Raw genomic sequence first — 1,907 nt, forward strand, 5'->3', positions numbered from 1 at the left:
ATGAAAACGGTAACTGGCTTTGGCAAGTGTTATGAAATGCTTGTTAAAGAATTTATTGTGAATATCTCTAAGGAATGTGATAACAAGCGGAACAAGGAATTTAGAAAAGTATATGTTAGAGGAAGATGTGTGGACTTTTCTCCTGAAATAATAAATAGGTTTTTAGGCAGAAATGAAGAAGAACAAGCTGAACTAGAAGTCTCTGACAATGTTATTTGCAGAGAAATTACTGCTAAAAAAGTAAAGGAATGGACAAGGAAAGGGAAGCTGTCTGCAAGTGCCTTGAGTGTGAAGTATGTTGTACTTCACATAATTGGGGTTGTTAATTGGGTTCCAACCAATCACACTTCCAACATTGCTACAGAACTTGGTAAGTTTATTTATATTGTAGGGACCAAGTCAAGTTTTGATTTTGGATCCCATGTCTTTGATCAAACTATGAAGCATGCTTCTTCTTATGCTATGAAGATGTCAATAGCTTTTCCCTCATTGATCTGTGTGGTGTTATTCTGAGTCAACACCCAAGTATCTCAATCAGTTTTGACAACATCTACAAAAGGCACCCTCCTCTCTCATTACATTATAGGTTGTTCATTGGGAAACATGTTCCAGACATTCTCTTGACATCTGGACAAACATCTTCAAGGCCTACTACTAGAACAAGCATCCTTACTGAGCTAAAAGATACCTGCAAGACCTTGGATGAAACTATCAAAAGTTGTACTGAGAGGAAAAGCAAGATTGAAATGTTGATAAAATCCTTGCATGAAGAAGAAAGAAGTTTGAAAGGTGATGGAACATGTGAAAAATAGGGAAATGAAGAAGGCTCTGATGCAAGTGATGATGAAGACACTAACAACAGTGATGAGGACTGAAGCACTCTGGCTCTTTTGTGTGTTTTTTATTCTTCTGTTCTTTTTTGTGTGTGGGTTATGCCCTGAATATTTATTCACTTTATCATGCTATTGGTTTGTATCCTATCTTTTGCTTTGCTAACTCTCATGTTTGGATGTGTTTGTCAACTTGTTGGCTAAAATGGGGGAGTAGTTATGGTGATGTGATTGTAATTAATTAACTCTGTAATTATGTTTATTAGCCATGCCTTGTCTCCTGCCCTCTGAGGGGGAGCACATATGGAGGGGGAGTAGCTCTTATGCTACTCAGGGGGAGCATTGTTTTTCTATGATGATAAACTTATTTCGAGTAGGCTGCCAGTGTTAATTATGTCAGGGAAAATGTCTTGACATCCTGACTAAAGAGAATTTAATTTTTCTCTTAAGCATACTATTCGTGTGAGAGTTTATTTCTCTGATGTGAGGCAATGTTCTTTTCTGTTGCACCCGCCTCTGGTGATCTTTGGGAAAAAAGATTTTTACTGTTTGCATGAAGGTTTTTTTACTATGATTCTTACCCTTATTCCTGTTGGTATATGCAAATGTTGTTTTAGCCAAAATTTTCCAAATGGGGAGATTGTTAAGTCCGATATGTAGTGGTTGGCTGCATTTTGAAAAACTAGTATTATTGTCAGATGTTGAACAAGATGTCATGACATGTTGGTTCAAAATTGGAGTGTGACCTATTTTAGTATCTTGTGAGATTTGTTTCCTTTTATGATTTATTTGAAGATACTCAGAAGATTTAGTTTATGAATTATGTAGAGCATTTTCTAAAAAGCAAAATACTATTTTTCCTTGACTTGTTTACGAAGTAAAGATATCAAAACATTTTAGGAAATATCTGATCTGATTGAAATAAAATCTACAGAAGATTGTCTAGTGTCCTTTGATCTGCTATGAATCAAGCTCGAAGCCCATGTCTTTCCAATATTATTTATAGATCGTTTCTAAGCCTAAGAAGATATCGAAGCAACATTGAATATTGTCTGTGTTAGGGTTTTGTGTTTTTGT

At 35.7% G+C, this 1,907-nt stretch overlaps 1 protein-coding gene across 1 annotated transcript; it reads left to right on the forward strand.

The window, feature by feature from the left end:
- LOC127102996 (uncharacterized) lies at window positions 1–812 on the forward strand. Its single transcript, XM_051040300.1, has 2 exons — window positions 1–370; window positions 469–812. Exons 1-2 carry the CDS (start codon window positions 1–3, stop codon window positions 810–812), a joined length of 714 nt encoding a protein of 237 aa, XP_050896257.1.
- Window positions 813–1,907: the final 1,095 nt, after the last annotated feature.

This window comes from Lathyrus oleraceus, chromosome 7, assembly GCF_024323335.1.
Source record: "Lathyrus oleraceus cultivar Zhongwan6 chromosome 7, CAAS_Psat_ZW6_1.0, whole genome shotgun sequence".
NCBI classification, from domain to species: Eukaryota; Viridiplantae; Streptophyta; class Magnoliopsida; order Fabales; family Fabaceae; genus Lathyrus; species Lathyrus oleraceus.